The 18,902-nt window shown below is 52.8% G+C and overlaps 2 protein-coding genes across 12 annotated transcripts in view; both read left to right on the top strand.

The window, feature by feature from the left end:
• Positions 1-5,117, top strand: part of BRD3 (bromodomain containing 3) — a 53,944-nt gene extending 48,827 nt beyond the window's left edge. For 5 of the 8 annotated variants that reach the window (XR_007510039.1, XR_007510036.1, XR_007510038.1 and 2 more), the window contains 3 exons: positions 1,339-2,497; positions 3,172-4,035; positions 4,288-5,117. The gene's annotated coding sequence lies outside the window, so the exon portion shown is untranslated. The remainder of the gene's footprint in view (positions 1-1,338; positions 2,498-3,171; positions 4,036-4,287) is intronic. The other 3 variants (XR_007510032.1, XR_007510033.1, XR_007510035.1) reach the window with 3 other exon arrangements.
• VAV2 (vav guanine nucleotide exchange factor 2) overlaps positions 1-18,902 on the top strand; it is a 462,631-nt gene that overhangs the window by 306,890 nt on the left and 136,839 nt on the right. The window contains exon 2 of one of the 4 annotated variants that reach the window (XM_049833042.1): positions 6,269-6,520. In XM_049833042.1, the coding sequence (XP_049688999.1) occupies positions 6,317-6,520 (204 nt within the window). In that variant the 5' untranslated portion in view covers positions 6,269-6,316. Of the gene's footprint in view, positions 1-5,972; positions 6,521-18,902 lie in introns of those variants that run through there. The other 3 variants (XM_049833045.1, XM_049833046.1, XM_049833044.1) reach the window with 3 other exon arrangements.

Raw genomic sequence — 18,902 nt, 5'->3', positions numbered from 1 at the left:
GCACCCTGAGTGGGGTTGCGTGGGTCCAGGGTCACGGCAATGGGGCTCCCCACACTGGGTGCGTGGGTCTGGGGCACGGCAATGGAGCACCCCGAGTGGGGTGTGTGGGTCTGGGGCACAGCAATGGAGCACCCCGAGTGGGGTGTGTGGGTCCAGGGTACGGCAGTGGAGCATCCTGAGTGGGGTTGCGTGGGTCTGGGGCACGGCAATGGGGCTCCCCGAGTGGGTTGCGTGGATCCAGGGCATGGCAGTGGAGCACCCTGAGTGGGGTTGCGTGGGTCCAGGGTCACGGCAATGGGGCTCCCCACACTGGGTGCGTGGGTCTGGGGCATGGCAATGGACCATCCTGAGTGGGGTGCGTGGGTCCGGAGCACAGCAGTGGAGCACCCCGAGTGGGGTACGTGGGTCTGGGGCACAGCGGTGGAGGACCCTGAGTGGGGTGCGTGGGTCTGGGGCACAGCGATGGGGCTCCCCGAGTGGCTTGCGTGGATCCAGGGCATGGCAGTGGAGCACCCTGAGTGGGGTGTGTGGGTCCAGGGTCACGGCAATGGGGCTCCCCACACTGGGTGCGTGGCTCCGGGACACGGCAATGGAGCATCCTGAGTGGGGTGCGTGGGTCTGGGGCACAGCAATGGGGGTCCCCGAGTGGGTTGCGTGGGTCCAGGGCATGGCAGTGGGGGTCCCCATGCTGTGTACATGGGTCCCACGGGTGTCAGCCAGCGCTGGGTGCATGAAGCGTTTTAAAGGGACACCCAGCGCCGGGTGCGCTGAGCCCCTGGCACTGTACACGGGAGCACGGGGGCTGAACTGGGGGAGCCCGCTGTTGCCCACCCCATCCGGCACTGCCCTCGGAGAGTGGCTCTCCTTGCTGCTGAAGCTGCCAGGGTGCGTCCCAGCCCGGGGATTTACAGCCAGGCCAGTGCGTGTTGCCGCCCAGTCTCCTTTCTGGTGGGTGACTGGTGTGGCAGCCATTTGTACTGGGAGGGTGCCTGGTAGCCTTTATACCCCTTCAGTTTTTTCAGGCTCCCCAGCGACTGCCCGTCCGTGGGCTGAAGGCAGGTAGGGGACACCCTTATGGGTGCTGAGCCTCATGCGACCGTGGCTGTGACAGCCGCACGGGTACATCTATAGGGTGCACTGCGTGGAAAAGGAGCGTGACTGAGCAGCATCTCCTCTGCCTCCGCTCCTCATCGCTGTCCGCTCCAGCGCATTTCCTTAGCCTGACTGTCCCCTGGCAAACACAGCAAGAAATACGTTTTGAAGAGAGCTGTGGGGCTTATTCTTTTTCTGATGATGCTAAATTTAAGCTCTCAATCTTCTTATCTCCTGTGAATGCAGCGCCATCTAATCTCCTGTTAAGGACCCGATACACTTATGTGGTGCAGAGCTACTCCAGGCGCTGCTGCTGTTCTGCTTGGCCTTCGTGGACACAAGACTCGGCGGTTTACTTCCATAAGACGGGAGGCACGCTGCAATTCCCAGTTCCCAGAAGATTTAGACCAAACACAAAGAGGGAAGAAAGGAAAAAAAAAAAAGAAGAATGAATACTCTATTAAAATGTTTACAATCAGAAGTGTCCTGACTTTGCTGCTTGATCCGCCTCCTGCTAGCATGGAGGAGCCAGCCCAGGCCCCACCTTGTGGGAGCTGCAGAACAAAATGCAAAATCGTTTAGCGGAACCAGATTTCGGTTTTTGGCACGGGTGAGGTGTCTTCGTCTTCTTTGAAAAATTACCGGTTCTGTTATAGTCAAACTCGGAGCATAACAGAAGAAGCCGGGAAGTGGAGTGGTTACGTTGCCAAGATAAGGTGAGAAGAAAGATTGGAAACTGCAGACCTCTGAAAGCCAACAACTCTCTCTGACCGCCCACTTGACCCTTCGTCGTGACTCCCCGAGATATTTGCCAACAGGACCCTTCCCAAATAAACCTTGGAAGCAGCGGCGGTGGAACGGATGAAGTGAACCCCCGGTGCTGCCCGGCCAATGGTTAGTTCTTCTCCTCCTTCCTCCAAGGAAATCTCTGTGTCTGCTTTGCTTTCCCTGCGAGCTGCCTCGGGCCTCACCTCTGCTGTAAGACACGGCTTAAATACGGAGCCGGCCTGGGCGCTTTTCCCCTTACTCACCTCCTTAGGACTGTGATACGCTTTGGGGTCTATTTGATTTTGATGGGAAAGCTGTTGGGGATGGACTCTGGTGGAGGAAGGCTGGCTAGCGAGGCTGTGATGATGGTGTTGGGAAGAGGGTGTTACTTGTGTTCAGCACAGCTGGGGCATCACGGGCCCCATAAATGAGACTCTTCCAACAGAGAAATGCCCAGGAATGTGCCAGCTCCGCCTGCTCGGTACCTGGGTTGGGAGCCCTTTTCCAGTGGAGCTACGCTCTCAGGCGCTACCTTTTTCCAGGCTAAACAAAGAGTATCTGTGGCTGACTGCTCCCGTTGCACCGGTACAAGAAGAGAATCCAGTTCATCCCTCCTGCCAGCATCGAGTTACTCCAGGTTAATTCTCCCGCTCTCCCTTTACCCGGCGGCAGGCAGTAACCTACATTGCCAGCTCTGGGAGGCGACGGCACGGGAGAAGACGTGAGCTCTCCTGGCAGGAGTGCAGGGCCGTTAGCAGGAGGATAATTGCAATGACGGTTCCAGGGTACAAGTTGTCTGGGCAGGTAGATCCGGTGTTTACAGCAGTAGATGAGCCAGACAGAGAATTATTGTCTGTACCTAGCGAAAGTTAGTAGTTTAATGCAGCAGCACTTCAGTAGCTGCGCGATCTGTCCCTCACTGATGATCGAGTGAGAGCTGCTGCTGCTGAGCAGTGTGCTTGCTGAGTTGTGACTTGCACAGGTTTCCTAAAATAGTTGGGGAAAGGAGATCACAAAATCTAAGGGCGTGATGTAAATGGCACGTAGGCTGCCCGGGTAACTGTCGACAGCTGCCGGTGGTGCCCGAGTTCTGCCGTGACAGCAGCCGTGCCGGCTCCTGCTCTGGGGACGTTGGCTCCAGCTGGAGACAGATGTCCACTGGGCTGCTGGCAGCCAGCAGCGGGTTTGGGACAGGCTGGTGCACGCTTGGTCTAATCCAGAAGGTGGCAATGGCAATCCATAGACACCGGCTGGCTTGGAAATGGGGATTTCTTGGTGCTATGGCCCTTGTATTTATAGGGATATTTTCAGGTGGCTGCTCCGAAGAGGTAGCGTGGCAGCTGCTCCTCTGCACGTGCTGACCAGGGAGTCAGCTCGTCTTCCAGGAGCAATACCAAACGTTACAGAAAATACACTTTACTGTGAAATGTGGTCATTTCCCAGGTACGTTTTGATCGATTTGTAAGGTACGATCTCCTTGCACACGTTTGTGCATTTAAGTTTCCTTCTTTCCTTCCTTCCATGACTAGTTTTGCCTATTCCATGCTAGACTGTGATGTTCCCAAGGAGCCCTGTTACGTTCCCAAACAGCCGCTGCTTCACCAGCCACGTCCCCCCTCACACCCCCTCTGCAACGGGACCCGGGCTGCGGTGGCTGCCTGCTGCCCTCTGGCAAGAGCTGCCTGCCAGTCTCCTTTTAGCTAGTTACCGAGACATTTTTGGGCTGAAAAAGCACGCCGTTCCTTCTGTTATTACCTTCCTAGTGCATTCAGTCACCTCTCAGGCTTCTCTCATGCAAGAAAGTAATAAAAGCACATAGAGCAGAAAGGAGAAGCTCCGTGCTCGGTCCCCAGCAGAGGGTAGTGTCAGCCTCTGCGTGTGGGTCAGCAGCCTCGGCCCTGTCTGTCTGTCTGTCCTTCCCTGGCTGGCTGGCCTTCCCTGGTTGTCCTTCCCAGCAGTGCCAAGGGGCACGAGAGGGAATCACCAGCTCTAGCACAACACTCAACCTCTTTAATTTATGCAAGCTCCCTTTTAGCTTTAGGTACATCCTGAAAGCAGCGTCTAAGTCCTCTCCACGTAGCCTCTCCTGTTTCCAGGACATTTGTATAATCTGCAACTCACAGCTCGCTAGCGCGTGTGCTGGATACATGCTCTTCACTGAGCCTTTCCCTACAGGTTGGTTTTTTAATTTTTTTTCTGCTATCAAAAATACCTCTGCCATCAGCCGACGTGATTGTTGCAGAGGCAGGTGAGAAGCGTACTTGCTTCGACACCTCCCACACAGAGGCTGGCTTTGCAGATGCAGTGATTGTTCCTAAGTGTCCAGGGGCAAGTACGCTTTTTATTATGCCGTAAAAAAGCCAGGCTGTAGCTAGCAGCTTTAATTATACACATATAATAAACTCCTCTGTTGTCCTCTGCCTACAGACCTGACCTCACAAGGCAGAGTAGTACAGAGTCAACCAAAATTATCCCTGGCAGGACTCCACTCCTTTCAGTAGCCTTGTGATTCCTGCCCAGTGGGTGCTGCTGGAGACCTAGCGGGAGACGAGAAAGAAAAACCTCGGGAAGAACTAAAAGAATGAGAAAGTTATTCGGAGAAATCACCTCCGCAGGGTATGGGGAGCTGCGGCCTGAAGTCAGCGTGCTCCCGAAGACACCCAGGGCAGGGTGTAGCTCTGATGGTGAGGCTGGGGCATGGGGATGCTGCTCCCTCTCGGATTATACTGCGCTCACCCGCCCTGCCAGCGGGGCAGCGGGCATTGCGCGGAGCCGGACCCAAAGCGGATTGAGTGCCAGCGCACCAGGCTAAAAGAAGTGCCTTCTTGAAAAAAAAACAACCAACAAACAAACAGCCTACCAAACTTTCCTTGGAATATTAAACAATTGTTTTTCACTCTTTGGAGGGATCCTCCTTCCTACCCTGAAAAATGAAGGATCATGCCAGCAGAGTCGCTCTTTCTTCTTTATCTCCACTTGGCTACATTTGGAAGAGATTAGCGTTGCATTTGTTTGACATCCAGGTTAATAGCTTCCCTTCGTCCCAGTCTCGGCTTCCGGTTTTGGCTATCTGGAAGGCCAGGCTGGAAATTAATGGACAAACTCTGGGGAGAGGCTCTCGGAAGAAAACTCAGAACAGATTTTTGAAAAGAGGCTGTTCTAAACTGCGCTGATTTGGATGGAAGCCACCGGTGAAAATGAGAGATTTTTCAAGAGTTTGCTGCCAAGGAGTTAATGGCTGAGAGTTGAGGTTTTTAATAAATACACTGGTAATTAATTATAGGAGTTGTCTTCATGTTTGAAAGTCAAGGAATACGATAGCTTGTTTGGGTTAAACCAGCTCCCCTGCAGTATTTGCAACCCAAACACGAGAAGAAGAGTGGGAGCCCACGGCCAGACAAAGCACGCTCTTGTGGGTGAGGGCACACGGAGGGTCGGGTCCTCCCCCGCTCCGGGGGCGAGCTGGGACCCTGTCGGGAAGAACGGGACACGGGGGGGGGGGGGGGTGTGTGTCCCCCCGGGGGCTGGGATGGCAGCTCAGCCTCCCCGAAGGGACAGAGAAGCAGCACCGGGGCTCGGTGCGGTTTATCCCCGGAACAGGGGAGCGAAGGAACAGCAGCAGCGGGAGGGAGAGGATATTAAAAAAAAAAAGGATTTTTGTGGGGGGGAGAAAAAAAAAAAATAATTGGGAAAAGAGCCAAGGCGGCGTGGAACTAACCCCCCTTCCCTGCTCCCAGCCACGGAGCCCGGGCTCCCGCAGACAAAGGGGCGGCGGGGGCGGACCGGGAGCGGACCGGGAGCTCCTCCCGCCTGCCCGGGGCGGTGGAGAAGGGGGACACACACACACACACACACACACACACACAGACACACACACATCCACCCCCCAAACTCACACCCCCAGCGGCAGCAGCAGCATCCCCAGCAGCGCAGGTGGGGGCCCCCTCGGCAGCAAGTTTCCTCGGGGCAAGGGGGACGAAGTTTGGAGGTGGTGGTGGTGGTGGTGGGGGGGGGGCTGGCCCTGCCGTGCCCCCTTCGGTCGTTTGGTCGTTCCTTTTTTTTTTTTTTTTTTTTTCCCTCCCCCCCCCCCCCCCACGCCATCCCCGCTTTGTTCCCGGGAGGATGCGGCGCGCCTAACCCCGGCCGAGGCGGTGGGGCCGCAGCGGGGGCAGGGGCAGCCCTCCGCCGGAAAACTCCGCACCGCCCCCCTTCCTCCTCCTCCTCCTCCTCCTCCTCCTCCTTCTTCCTCCTCCTCCTCCTCCTCCGCAGAAGCCCCGGCGCGGAGCGATGCTTCCCCGGGCGGCGGGCGGCGATGGAGCGGGGCGGTAGCCCGGGACCGCGGAGCAAAGCTGCCGCCCGCTGCCCCTGAGCGGCGGCGAGGAGGAGGAGGAGGAGGAAGAAGGAGAAGGAGAAGAAGCAGAAGAAGAAGGGCGGGTGTGTGAGCGGGGCGGCGGCCATGGAGGAGTGGCGGCAGTGCGGCCGCTGGCTCATCGACTGTAAAGTTTTGCCCCCCAACCACCGGGTGGTCTGGCCCTCGGCGGTGGTCTTCGACCTGGCGCAGGCGTTAAGGGATGGGGTCCTGCTCTGCCAGCTGCTCCACAACCTCTCCCCCGGCTCCATCGACCTCAAGGACATCAACTTCAGGCCTCAGATGTCCCAGGTAGGGAGGGAAGGGGATGGGGGGGGGGGGGGGTGGGGCGTTGGGGGACCCCCCATAAGCGAGGGACACCCCCCACCACCACCCCCCCAAGCACGCCTTTCCCTGCATGCGGGTGTTGCTCTGGGGAAACTTGGTGGGATGTGTGGATTGGGGGGTGGTGGGAGACTGTCTGCTTAACCCCCCCCCCCCCCGCCACCCCGGGCTTTAATTCCCGGGTTTTTGCCCCGGTGGGATCGGTGGCTGTTGGGGGGGAAAAAGGGCTCCGGGGTGGAGAATAAACAGTCCGGAAAAAAGGGAAATATTCTTCCCCCCCCCCCCCCGCTTTCTGTTTACAGTCATCGTGAAACAAAAGCAAATAATACGGGGAGGAGGAGGAGGTGGTGGGGTGGATTATTACTTCGGGGGGGTTAACGAGGTTGTTCGGCTTTGATGTGCTGGGCGGGGGGGGGGGGGGGGGGAAGTACTGGCCTTGAGGACAAAACTTTGGCCGGGAAGATGAAAAGCAAAATAAGCAAAAAAAAAAAAACCCACCCAAAACCAAAAAACACCCCCCCCCCCCCCAAAAAAAAAAAACCCAACCTGGTGCTCTGCAAGCCTGTCCCAAGCCCGGCCGGGCAGGGAGCGCGGCCATGCGGTTCCTGTCTGTCTGTCTGTCTGTCCGTCCGTCCGTCCCCCCCCCCCCCCGCCCGCCCCGGGGCTCCCGGTGCCGCAGCCCCGGCTGAGCCGCAGCTGCCCCGGGCCGGTGGGTCGTTCGGGTCTCGGTTGAGAGAGCCCAGCTGGGCTCCGGCTCCCTCCTCCTGCGCTGTTCTTATCCCGGCTTTCAGGTCTGGGAACTTTAAAGCTTTAGGGTTTCAGTGTTTGAGGTTTTTGGTTGTTTTGGTGGAAAGAGGGTTAAACAACCGAAAAAAAAAAAAAAAATAAAAAAAAAATTCAGCTCTGGTTGTTTTGGGGTTTAAATGCTCTGCTTATGTTTTTGTAAGCCGTGCCGCGTGGTATTTGCATGGGAATTGGGAAGTGAAATCAATTAGAAACAAATAAAAGGGGGGGCTTTGTCCTCCCTACCCGGCAGCCCCTGTGTTGACAAGTGGACAGTGAACTGCTCGCTCTTATTTTTGAGCAACAACAGGTTTTATTGGTAAAAGGGAAGGGAAATCTCCTGGTAGCGAGGGCACGTGAGACTCCGTTGAACTTTACTGAAGCATTCAAAGATAAATAACATATAACGTGAGTTCTGGCTATGTGCTGTGCAAGCACGCTGCTTGTCCGGCAAGTGCCTTTCCCTTCTTCCACCAGAGTTTTGTTCCCGGGCGATGGTGGGTTTTGTGCGTTCGGCCTCCTCACCCAGCGAGACGTCGCCCTGCGTGCTGGGGGGGGGCTGCTGCGGTCGAGGACAGGTCGAGCCGTTCAGGCCCGAAACTTGGAGCCGCGCTTTGGGGAGCAAAATGCGTTTTGCTGCCTGCGTGGGAAGGTGAGGATGTCGCCGCTCGCTTCGAGTCGGAGACCTTGATCCTGCCAAGCACCGGGGTGGGAAGCCCCGACCGTACGGTGAACGCCGGCCCCGTGTCAGCTCTCGCATCGGCGCGAGAGACCCGCTGGTGCGGAGTAAATAACGACGCGTCCTGATGCCTCTTCCCAGGGTGGAACAATGCTGTGAGATTTCCTCTTAGCTTTCCAAGCTATAAACTGATACAAACTGTCTTCCGTACAAACTGACGTTTCCAAATATAAACTGTCGGGCTGGAGCTGTAAATGTGCAGGGACTGGGGCTTTCTTAGAACGTGCTGAGAATGGCATACTATGCTTTTGGTTTTTTTTTGGTTTTTTTTTTTTCTTTTAAGGAAATAGTATAGCCCTACAAACCTAATTTCCATTCGATATTTGCCCTGTGGGGAATTAAGAATAGTAGCTGCGGCGCAGGGAAGATCCAGCGGTAGTTTGGAAAGGAGGCTTTTGCTACCCTTGCTGAGGCAGGTGTTGCTTGTTGGAGGTGAGAGTTTACAGCCCAGCTGTCCGTAATTAAATTCCTTTCTGCCTTCCCCACCTGGCTGCTTTCCTGGCTGGAGGAGGAGCGTGAAGGGAACTGGCTGAATGGGATGGCTTTAGTGGTCACCTCTGCCAGGACCTGGTTTTCGGAGCCGACCGGCACAGCCTGCCCAAAGCTGAGCCCGCGGGGACGCGCAGAGCCGTCGCCTGGCGTGGCAGTGGATGCTACGGCGAGGCTCGGCCGATGCTTGTCCTCGGTCAGGATGAGCCCCAAATCCATCTAGATTTGAGTCTTTATACTTGCTCTTAGGTATTTGGTGTTTCTCTGGCAATTCCTGAATTGGGGAATCTCTGGATTGAGGGTAGCTAAAGACAGGAGGCATCTGGCTGCTCTTTACCGTCCGTGTATCCGCAGCACTGGCGACCCAGCAGGGAGAGAGGAAGGGGTCTGAGCCCAGCCAGGATGGGGAAAAAACGTCCCTGCAGGGCCTCAGCCTGGCTGCAGCTATCTGTGAGCAGTTTAGTGTCTCTGGGCCAAATTTCAGAAGAAGAGCGTAGGACCCCATCTTTGTCACGCAGCTGGGATGCGTTCAGACACGGGCGTAGGGATGTGCGAGACAGAGTGTGCCTGGAAACTTCAGAGGTTCTTGTGGATGATAAATGTGCATTTTGCCTGACTGGCTGGGCTGGCTAACCAGCTGTCTGCCTTACTACAGAGATTTTTTTATTTTATTTTTTTTTATTATTAATCAGTCAAAATGCCAGGGGACAAAGACTTGTGCTAGACTTGAAACACCCAGCAGCATTCTGTCATCCACCTTTCCCAGTGAATTAAATGGGGTTGTGCAGGTGTGTAATGAGAAACAGATTTTTGCCCAAGGTGAGCATCGTTTCGAAGGCCAGAGGTGAAATCGCATCTCTTTGCAAAGAAATGCTTTAAGATCCAGACACTGTTGTCTGTCTGTTCGTGGTTTTTTTTTTTTAATCCCCTTCCATCCTGATTTGGTTTTCCTTGCAGCCGTGAAGGTGTGCTGCGTGGTGAGGTTAGAACGTCGAGTCCTGTTTGCAGCACGGGGAGGCTGCAGGGACTTGTGCTCCCTCGCTGCGGAGAGATGCACTGGTGTCCCCGTCCTCCTAAAACCTTCCCGTGCTTGTTCAGCAGGGAAACCAGGCTGGCCACGCAGCAGTAGTTTACTACTTGAAGTTTAAATAAATAAATGAGTAAAATCACCTCATTCGGTTGCGATCTCAAGTTCGCTTTATTTTCATGCTCAGTTCCAGAGACCCAGTGCTTGGTGGTGCCTGGCAGGATGGGATGACCCAAAGCTACTGAACCTCCACAGAGACTAACAAAATAAACAGGGAAAAAAAAAAAAAAGTCTTAAAGCCCAGCTCTCTTCTGAGAGTCGGTGGATGCGAGGCCAGTTTTGATGAGCCTGGAGTAAAACTTCATTTCTGCTAATTGCTTTTGCCGTAGAGGCTGTTCCTGGAGAGGTGGGAAGCGGGATGAGTGTACTTGCCCTCAGTACTTATTGATCATTATGTCTATTACCTTGATTGGATTTTGGGGGGTGTAATTCAAGCCGGTTTGCCAGCCAGCTGTGGAAGTGTGATGTAAAGGACATCTTTATTTGCAAATGGGAGCAGATGTAGCACCTCTCAGGCTTGCAATCCCTGTCCCTTGTGCACAACTCTCAGTACAGCAGTTCTCCCCCATCCCTGCGTGGAGCCGTCTCCAGAACCCCGCTTCTGCGTGGAGCCGTCTCCAGAACCCCGCTTCTCGCCCTGTTTCCCTGTAGCTGGCACTATTTTCCAGTCCTCTGGCACTGTGTGATACAGCTGCTCTCGCATCCGAAGCTCCTTTTGTGAGTAAGATGGAGATCTCTGAGCTTTGGATTTTCATCGATAATTAGGTTTGATTCGTAATTTTGTTAAGTCTGCGGTCAAATACAAATTAAATGACTCTTCACTTGTGTTTCAGCATGGTGAAGCATAAAAAATATGTGCAATAAAAACATTGCACATTTGGGTGAGTGTGATGTTTGGCGGTGTGGGTTTTGGTTTGGGGTTTTTTAATTATTTTTTTAATTTTTTTTTGCATTTGCCTTACATAAAATTAACACTTCCCGACAGGGACTTGGGTGTGTACCAAAGTTGGTTGGGAAGCCTGGGTGAGCTGTGCTGCCGGCTGCTCCCCGCTCGGGCAATGTGCTTTGGGCAGAGACCTCATGGGGGCTGGATCAGCTGTGCCGGACGCCTTTTGCAGGCGAGGGATTGATCAGGAATTATCCTTGAAGATGGAAGACTGGAAGAGCTGGGAGCTGCTCACAGTGTGCCAGGTCACTGTCCTTTCTCTGGTGGCTTGCCAGCACCCCGGGTTAATTCCCCTGGTGTCTAGCAGACCTGGTTCAACCTCTTGGCGCTTGTGGTGATGCCGTGGAGGGCTCCACGGACACGTACGCCTCTCGGCAAAGTGTTTGTATTGCAGGTGCCTGAGAAACAGCGAGGGAAAGCGAGTAAGCAAGGTGCCACGGGGGCTGACACCATCGCCCAGCGTGTCCGAGGGGTCTCAGCCCGCGCTCTGCCCTCCAGCCCCGTTCCAGGAGCGCTTCTGCTCCTAAATCTCTGCAGCTGAAGGAAGTGTGGGTTCCTTCAAGGGAGAACAACTAAGAAAAAAGCAATAACCCCCGAACTCCTGCCCCGCCTTCCCATTGCCCCTGTCTGAGCATGCTCTTGCAGTGTTATGTGCTGCAATGTTGATGTTCCTCCATATAGTAAGGCAGATGGAACTTGGTATCTACACCAGAGCAGTTGTGCGCTTCTAGAGCTTGATCGTGTGATTTGTTTTAACGTGAAGACTCCCACTGATATCGTGTTGCATCCACCCTTCCTTTAAGGTTGGCCTGGACACAGCTAAATATCTTCTTTTTTTTTTTTTTTTTTTTTTTCCTCCCCTGCTTCACAATCTCCTGGATACTTGAAATGAAGCAGCCGTGTATTTAATACGTGTATTTGTGTGTGCACAGACTTTTAAGTTAGCAGTAATGGTCAGCTCATTAAGGATTCTTATTTTGAAACGTATTGACATCTCTCTAGAGATAATCCATCTCGGTCTGCAGCGCCTGGAGGTTTTATTAGGGCTCTTGAGACTGATGAGACACAGCAAACATAATTGGCGTGATGACTTGGCTGCCCACCGCTCTGTTTTGCTCTTATTAAGGAACCACGCAGACAACTGACTTCCCACGATTGATGGGTGTAACGCCCTACACCTGACTGAACTGTCAGATGGCTTCACGGCTGTTGTTTTTTTTCTGCAGGATGGCAATAATTTGGTATCAAAGTCCTGTTTATTGATGATGGAGGCACTCATTTGCCATGACAACTGGGAGCAGGTGGTTTGTAGCGACTGCTTCCCCCAGGTACATGGGAGATGAAGGCACGTTGGCGTATTTGGTACCCGTAATTATTCACAAGGCTTTGGGATTTTTAACGTGCCACTTGAAGGCTTTATAGCTACAATGCTTGTAATTACTTCCATATGTCATGACAGTAGTTAAATATAATTCAGTATTATCAGAGCTGACTGGGTAGGTGCGTTGTTTGAGCAAGGTCTGTATAGCTACTCGCCCATTTACCCTGCTCAGGTCCTCTGGCTTTTTATTTACTCTCTGCTTCTTGAAATTGAGTTCTGTTCCAAAAAAGGCTATAAAAAATGGCCTCATTACATATCACTGTTTACTGTGTCTCAGTGACTTCCCGTTCAGATGTGCTGAGCTTTACAAAGGGAAAAAAGGTGCTCTGTCTTGTACGGCCGGACTCGTGAGCTCCTTGCAAATAGGAACCGATTGCAGTCTTTCTTCCCAGCTCCCTTCATGCCTCCTGCATGTCAAATAGCACCCTAAAACTTTGCGTTAGCTAGAGGTAGTACCCTCTTTTTAGCTGCTTGGCGAGGTTGCGAGATACAACTGAACCTGCAGCTGAAGGCTCATATGTATTCTGTTGGGGCAGAAGAAGGCGGAAAGTGTTAGATGGATCCTGCTGGCTGTGCCAAGAAGCATGAAAAGCAGTGAAAACTTTTTTTTTTTCCGCCCTTGAATGATTGATGAGAGTTAAATACCTGCATTAAATACCTAGCAGGAACGGACTCTTGAATGAATAGATGCCTTTAAAAACACAAAGCCAAAAAAGCAGTCAATTTGGTCGCTTTTCAAGTTGGGACCAGTCTTGGAAGCTGCCTTCTATCTCAACAGCATGTTGATGAGCTGTAAAAAAAAAAATGCTTGCCTTGTCCATCCTTCTTGGTGGCGATCCTTCGTGCTGGGTATACCACCAAGAAAATGGGGTACCTCGTTGCTGGGTCCCTCCAGGGAGAAGCGGGCAATGTTTTGGCAATGGCCCTTGGGATGCTTAACTCCTGTGGGCTGTGTTTGAGCGAGGCAGTTGGGTGAGGAATTAGGGCTGCAGAAATTTAGGCTAGCTCGAGCAAGATGTGTGCTGAGGATGGGGTTATATCGAAGGGTTCATCTCGCTTGTGCCCAGGGAGACGCTGCTGATCCATCACCCTGTGTCGTGGTTCGTGGGTGTGGAAGCCCCTGGCCGGTGCCGCAGACCTTTTGCTTTTTTCAGCTCATCTGGACCCCGAAGGGACCCGGGTTTTGGCACTGACAGAAATGTTGCTTCAGACTGACCCGAGGGCAAATTTTTGATCCGCTCCTTTGTCCCCTCTTAAAGAGACAAACCTTTTTTCCCAGTGTTTGAGCTTTTTCCCTTCTCCATTTGACTCCTCCCTAAGCCTGTGTTTAGTAGTCTCTCAAATATGCTCATCCCACATTGTCCCAGCAGCCTGGACTGGGGCTGCCAGGGCGCTCTGGGCAGAGCTGGGGTGGGAGCACCAGGAATCCCTTGGCTTTGGGCACAGTGTAAATGAGGGGGTGGAGGGCTCACTGCACATCCGAGGTGTGCGCGTTGGGATGGAGAGGATTCATGTGGAGGGATGGTGGAGGGGGGTAAGTACAGTGAGCTTGGCAACACCTTTGGGAAGTGAAGACTGTCTCTGCTTTCATTTTAAAAGCATGGATCCACCTTCTTGGAGCTGCACAGCAGCTTTTTTTTTTTTTTTTTTCTTCTCTTTTCCTTTCCTCCCCTTCCTCACACTACCCTTGACATCAGCTGGATCCCTTGGACTCTCAGCGATCTTAAATGGTCCCTGTAGCTGCTCTCCCAGCAGTCAGCACCCCTTCCCAGATCTTTGATCCCACCCAAAGACTTACTCGCTGCCCCACCAGGGTGACCCACTCTGGTGTTAATGCTGAGTCCATCTGTCTGCCCAGCTGTCCGGGCAGCATCCCGGGATCCCTGGGGCTCACCGGTGCAGCTTCGGAGAGCGCTGGCCCCCCGGCAAAGCCTGGTCTTGTCCCTGCTGCCAACCTGCAGCGAGTCACCCCCAGCTCTCCTGCAGGTATTAGCCCGAGGGCTCTAATTCGGGCACGTCCTCGGGGTGACTCGTGCGTTACCGTACAGCAGCCTCCCGGGTTCACCTGCCACCCCCGCGATGCGTCGTGCTTATTCGAAGCTCTGTGCCCTCTGATGCTCCTTTTATGAGGGCAAAGGACCTTCTTTTTCAGGGCAACTCTTAATTACATTCTGCATTTTACAACTTCTAACTCGGTGTTAACAAAATGACTTTTCCCAGTGTCGTATCTCCCCTTCAAGAAGCAGCCTGGAAAAAGGTCTGTTTCTAATAAAATTGACTTCCCCCCCCGCCCCTTATGTTTTCTTTGGTTGCAGCTCAGGGCTGTGCTTCATCTGATGATACAACTCGAATTCAACCACTCCTTGCCCTCCACCCTCCGGGATGGCTCAGATCCTCCCGTGTTTGCAGCGGAGGGGCAGGCAGGGCTGGGGTTTTCCTGCTTGGCTGCAGTTCAGGGCAGGTGGAGGTTGGCCAAACCAGTGAGCAAAGTACCTAGTTTCGTGTATAACACCACCGGGCTGCTTGAGCACCTACTGTCCCGGTTTTTTATACCTTGGGTTTATCAGTGACCTTGCAACTGCTGAGCCCCGTGATTGTGATCTGCTGCTTCTCGGTACATGGGTGGTTTGTGCTGTTACTGCGTCTGGACTAGTTCAGCCCTGTTGAGTCCAGTCCGTGTTAATGGTAAGGTTTAGCTAAGATGTCCTAACCTGAAAGGTTTTCACAGGGCTACGTCTATAACAGGTAATTGGACCATCCGAGTCCTCTCCTCTTGGGTCAGAGGGTGTTCTTGCTCTAGCAAAAGCCAGAAGGACCCTGCCGGAGAAAGAATTGGAAAAAATATGGGTGCGGGTGGGTCAGGTCTGCATGTGGGTTCAAAGCCCTGAAAAAAAATCAGTTATCCTCTGGAGAAGTCACTGCAGAGTAGTAGTTTGTTGGCCATCGAATTTCCCAGCCTGTCTAACAAGTCCTGCAGAACAACTTTTGGAACTTGTCTAGTTTTAAGAGCCCTTTTCTTCTGAAGTCCCCGAAACAGTTGTTTCAACCTAGACGCGAGGACTGCAAGCCCTTCCCGTCACAGACCAAAGGACGAAGGATGCCGCCTGCCCGTTGTCTCTCTTCTGCCCGACGTGCCGTTGCTTGGGTAGCAAGAGGTAATGTGAAATCTGTTCTTCTTGTTTTGTAACCCGTGGGCCTGCCCCGTCTGGACAGCAAGGATTCAGCTGGAAGGTCCTCCTTCGCCTCCTTGGAAAGCCACCAGCCTGAGTCATATCCTGACTCGCTCTGCTCGTTCGGCTCCTCGATGGTGTGATCTAGCGAACTCCCCCGTCGATTAGACTCTGTAGCATTGACCCAGTTGTAAATCAGCTTTTATTTGCTGTGATGCCGCTTGACTTCTCGGGATTGAATTTGCCAGGCTTGTTGGAGCTGGGGAGCATCTCCCAACTCGCACAGCACCCTGCACACCCTTCTCGGGAGCTGCATCGGCTCTTTGCTCTCTCCTGGTCCGTGCTGACAGCTGACCGGGTGGCGAACCTGGTTCGGCAAAGGGAGATGCTGACGGCCGCTTTTGGATGCGATAAGAACGGCGGTGGCGAGGTCGGGAGGGATTCGCGCCTCTCTGGGGCGTGCGGTCCTCCGTTTGGCAGCCAGCATCGTGCCGTGTCCCGAAGGGTCCCGAAACTCCGTCGGGGACCGCGGCGTGGGGCAGCTGCCTGCGCTTGCCTGCACCAGGGCCCTTGGCGCTGCCTGCAAATGAGCGGGGTTTGATAAACGGGGAGAGGGGGAAGGTTAAAAGGTTCCCATAGAGGAAATTCGCTCTTTCTCTTCAAGCATACGCTTTAATACTGATGGAAGGGGGAGTAAATTGGCCCTTTTATAGCATTCATATCTTTTGTTGTGTTTTATAGTGGTTTACAGCTAAATGGAACATCTGGTATTTGAAAGGGGCTGAGGAGGGAACAGAGGAGGCTTGTAGATCAAGAAGGGGAGGAGCAGGAGAAGTGATTTGTGTTTACTGCTGCAAACACAGAATTATCTGTGAAATCCGCTGAACTCATGTGCATGACGAAAGTATTCAGCCGTGTGGAAAAAAAAAAAAAAAAAAAGTATGCCCAAGCCGGGAGCTCGGTGTCCCCCGTGCTCTGCCACAAAGCTGGTGCAGCACGAGACCTGCGGATGGGACAACTCCACTGTCCCTGCGGGAAAATCCCATGGCAGTGCCTTCTGCAGGACCCGTCGGTGTGTCCTTGCTGAGCACGCCTTCCCCCAGACTGCTCTGAAGGGAGACGTGCTGTATAAACTGGTTTTGCTTTCTAGGACAGGCTTGTTTGGCTCCTTTGGGTTTGTCAGGTACTTGGGGTGTTCACAGCTGGGAGCGGGAGCATCCGAGTTCATGCAAGGATACAGGTTTTCCCTAAAGCGGAGCCCTGTTTCCAAGAGGTCGGGTTCATATTTGCAGCAAAAGCAACAAGAATACGAGATAGATATAAAACATGGTGTGTGTGTGTATATATATTTATATAAAACTATATATTTTTTTTGAAGAGCTGGAGTGTGTTAAACAGTGGGAATCCCACGCTGAATGGCACGTCCCCAGGACAGGGAATGTGTACAGCACCAGGGGCAGACTTGTGTGCGTATCGAGACCCTTTGCGTTTATGGGAAGCACTTTCTTGTGTAAGTGATCTTCCAAGAAAGTCGCTGGTAAGCCTCAGAGAGGGGAGGAGACAAAAAAAAAGACAGGTCTCATGTTAGTGGGAGAATTGTGACTTTAAACAGAAAATAACCCAAAAACTTTTCTAGTAAACTCTGTATGTTACTTTGAAGAGTTTTGTGCTTTTTAGTCCCCCTTTATAGATCAACTTCTACATCTTTTTTTTTTTTTTTATTATTATTTTTAATTTTTTTTTCCGAATGCTGCTACAGGGTTTGGGGCTGTTTTCTGGGAACTGCTGCTGGAGCAGCAGCTGCTCAGCACAGCGTGGCTCCGGGCTCAGCCCGCTGCCCTCGGGGAGGGCGAGCCGGACGCAGGGCTTTCCTTCAATGCCTCTTCTGTAAGCGGATGCTTGCTCTGCAGAGTGAAACGTGGCTTTGTAACTGGTGACCTGGAACCGAACTAAGCGGTGTTGGGCAGAGCCTACAAGGTCTCGAGCAGGATGGCCACAGTGATCGCAGAGCTCTGGTTTTTGGGGGACTAAGCGTTATTACAGTGCCTGTGGCTTCCAGCTCTCGGGTGATGCTTGCAGGACCAGCTGGGGCGTCCGCTCCTGCAGAGACGTGTAATCCCACAGGCAGACCCTTGTGTTTTAGCAAAACTGTGTCAGTTTTCAAGCAACAAAACGGACTTAAGAACTTCGTATTGCCAAGGGACTGGGAGCGTGGAGCTGGGCAGGATGGCAGCGAGCAGCCCAGGAGGAAGCCTGGCCGTGCGTTCTGCTCGCCCAGCTCCGGGCTCCCTCCAAAAGGGTGCGTTTTTTGGCACGAAGTTGCCAAAAAACGTGAAATGCGAGGGTTGCGCTGACGTTTGCCGACTTGCCCTGTCCGCCCGGGACTGGTCTGTGCTGGGAGCTGATATTCCCAGGGAGGTATCCCTGCACCGCCTGCCCCTGCTCATTTCTCCCCGTGCCCGTGATGATTCACTGAGTATCTCGCTGCGTAGGTCATCTTTTGTTTGTGAAACCAACCGAAGATGCAGGAGAATGTATTACTTCAGCGCAAATATTTTGTACATAAACCTGAAATTTTTGACGGGCCTTCCAAAATAATTAAAAAAAAAAAAAAAAATCTAGGACCTTGCCAAATGTGGGTCATCTTGCCCTCTGCGTTGTCACGTTAACAGTGACGAGGGCTGGGTGCTGGATAGCATTGCAGATCTGTTACCTAACTTTAACCCTTTCTTGTACATCAGTTGAGTTTTGGCTTCTCCGGTGGCCAGGAGTAGGGATGTTCGTGCTGATGGAATGAGGACGTTTTCAAGGGGCTTCCCAGCTTTAATCTCTGCCGCTTCCCACCTGCTTTGCCTGGCGTCTTTCTGCATGATGCAATCAGGTCTCCCTGATGAGAACTTAGCCTGAGATACAGCAAACTTGGTCAAATGTCCTGAGCTATCGGCAGCAAAACCTGTTCCTTGCAACACGAGCAGCGGCTGCGGCTGGGAGGCTGGCGAAGGAGGAGCGATGCAGCCGTGATAAAGCAACCCTGGCTGGGAAAGGCGAGCGGGGCTGTACGGTTTTGCTTATCCCTTGCTGGAAGGCTCTACAGCCTCGGCGTGTTCAGGTGCACGTCGCCAAGCTTTCCCCACATGGAGGAACACTTAAACGTTTTTTTTTTCTTAGGGGGTGACAAAGGTTAGAAGTAAATTTTCCTTGTATTGACAGCTCAGTTATCTCAGGAAGGATAATGAGGAAGCTTTAATGAAACTACAGTATCTGCTTGAGAGTGGGGTTTTGTAGCCAGGTTGTTGCAAGAAGCATTTCTAATTAGAGAGAGATTTAATTCCAGATTTTTGTCATCCCCTCCCCCCTTCCCTCTTAATTATATTTGCTAACGTGTTTAACAGCTTTCTCTTCAGAAAAGAACAATTTATTCAAAGGTCATAAATAGATTCTGGCATTAATTACTCCAGGAGCCACACTGGGCTGCACTGGAGAAATCAACTCCGGGGGGAATGCTAAACCTTTCGCAGTTGGATTTATCTGTGGTTGAAATGACTCCGTTTGCACGCACCCCCCCAACAAAGACAGACACCCCCTCAATGAAAAAAGAAAAAAGCTTATTGTATCCACATTTGTGCCCAAGGTTTTAAAACCCATGGGGACCTTGTAGCTAATTTCCCTGAATTTTTGGAACAAGCCTGTAAATCACATCTTCTCCCTTGATCTCTCCATCTTTGTTTCTACAACATTTGGGGGTATTTTTATC

The sequence above is a fragment of the Accipiter gentilis genome, chromosome 29, assembly GCF_929443795.1.
Source record: "Accipiter gentilis chromosome 29, bAccGen1.1, whole genome shotgun sequence".
Taxonomy (NCBI): Eukaryota; Metazoa; Chordata; class Aves; order Accipitriformes; family Accipitridae; genus Astur; species Astur gentilis.
This window is presented reverse-complemented; position numbering and strand designations above follow the sequence as displayed.